At 46.9% G+C, this 655-nt stretch overlaps 1 protein-coding gene across 1 annotated transcript in view; it reads right to left on the bottom strand.

The window, feature by feature from the left end:
* Positions 1-442, bottom strand: part of LOC119419487 (thrombospondin-type laminin G domain and EAR repeat-containing protein-like) — a 13783-nt gene extending 13341 nt beyond the window's left edge. The window contains exon 1 of the mRNA XM_037686820.1: positions 364-442. Coding sequence (XP_037542748.1) covers positions 364-442 — 79 coding nt within the window. The remainder of the gene's footprint in view (positions 1-363) is intronic.
* Positions 443-655: the final 213 nt, after the last annotated feature.

Here is a 655-nt window from a genome sequence, read left to right as displayed (position 1 = left end):
GGGGAAACAGGAAGGAGCAGAGGAAACAGGAAGGGCAGAAGAAACAGGAAGTGACAGGGGAAACAGGAAGGAGCAGAAGGAACAGGACGTGGCGGAGGAAACAAAACCAGGATTTTACTGGACTGAGAAATAAAGCAGCCAACAAACAGCAGAAAATGAGTCATAGAGAAACTAACGACAGGTGAGCTGAAACGCTGACCAGTTATTGCTGGACAGGAAGGGATTAGAGCACCAGGAATTACAAAATAAAGCAGGAAGTAAATAAAATAAAAACACTTGAAACAGACTAAGCTGATTGACGCTGTGATTTATAATAATCTACAACATTCAAACCCCTCTGAGACCCGCAGGACGGATACTTACCCGTACAGGGTCTCCAGATGTGACCCAGGACCAGAGAGAGCAGAGTCCAGGTGAGCAGCAGGGAGCGACACGCCAACATCACGCCTCAGTTATCTCCTCTCCTCAGCTTCATGGTTCTGATGAGGTCCAGATGGGAGGAAGATGGATGGAGATGATCCTTCTAAAGCCGGTTCCTTTAGGCTCTAACAGAAATAAATTAGACTCCGTATGAAAAACTAAATGTTTCACACAAACGAACAGCTCAGATCATCCAGGACCAGCGTGGTTCTGTGAGGTGGTCCAGGTGTTCTGG

This window comes from Nematolebias whitei, chromosome 13 (genome assembly GCF_014905685.2).
Source record: "Nematolebias whitei isolate Nwh7 chromosome 13, NemWhi1, whole genome shotgun sequence".
Taxonomy (NCBI): domain Eukaryota; kingdom Metazoa; phylum Chordata; class Actinopteri; order Cyprinodontiformes; family Rivulidae; genus Nematolebias; species Nematolebias whitei.
The sequence above is the reverse complement of the archived record's forward strand: the minus strand, read 5'-3'. Positions and strand labels throughout refer to the sequence as shown.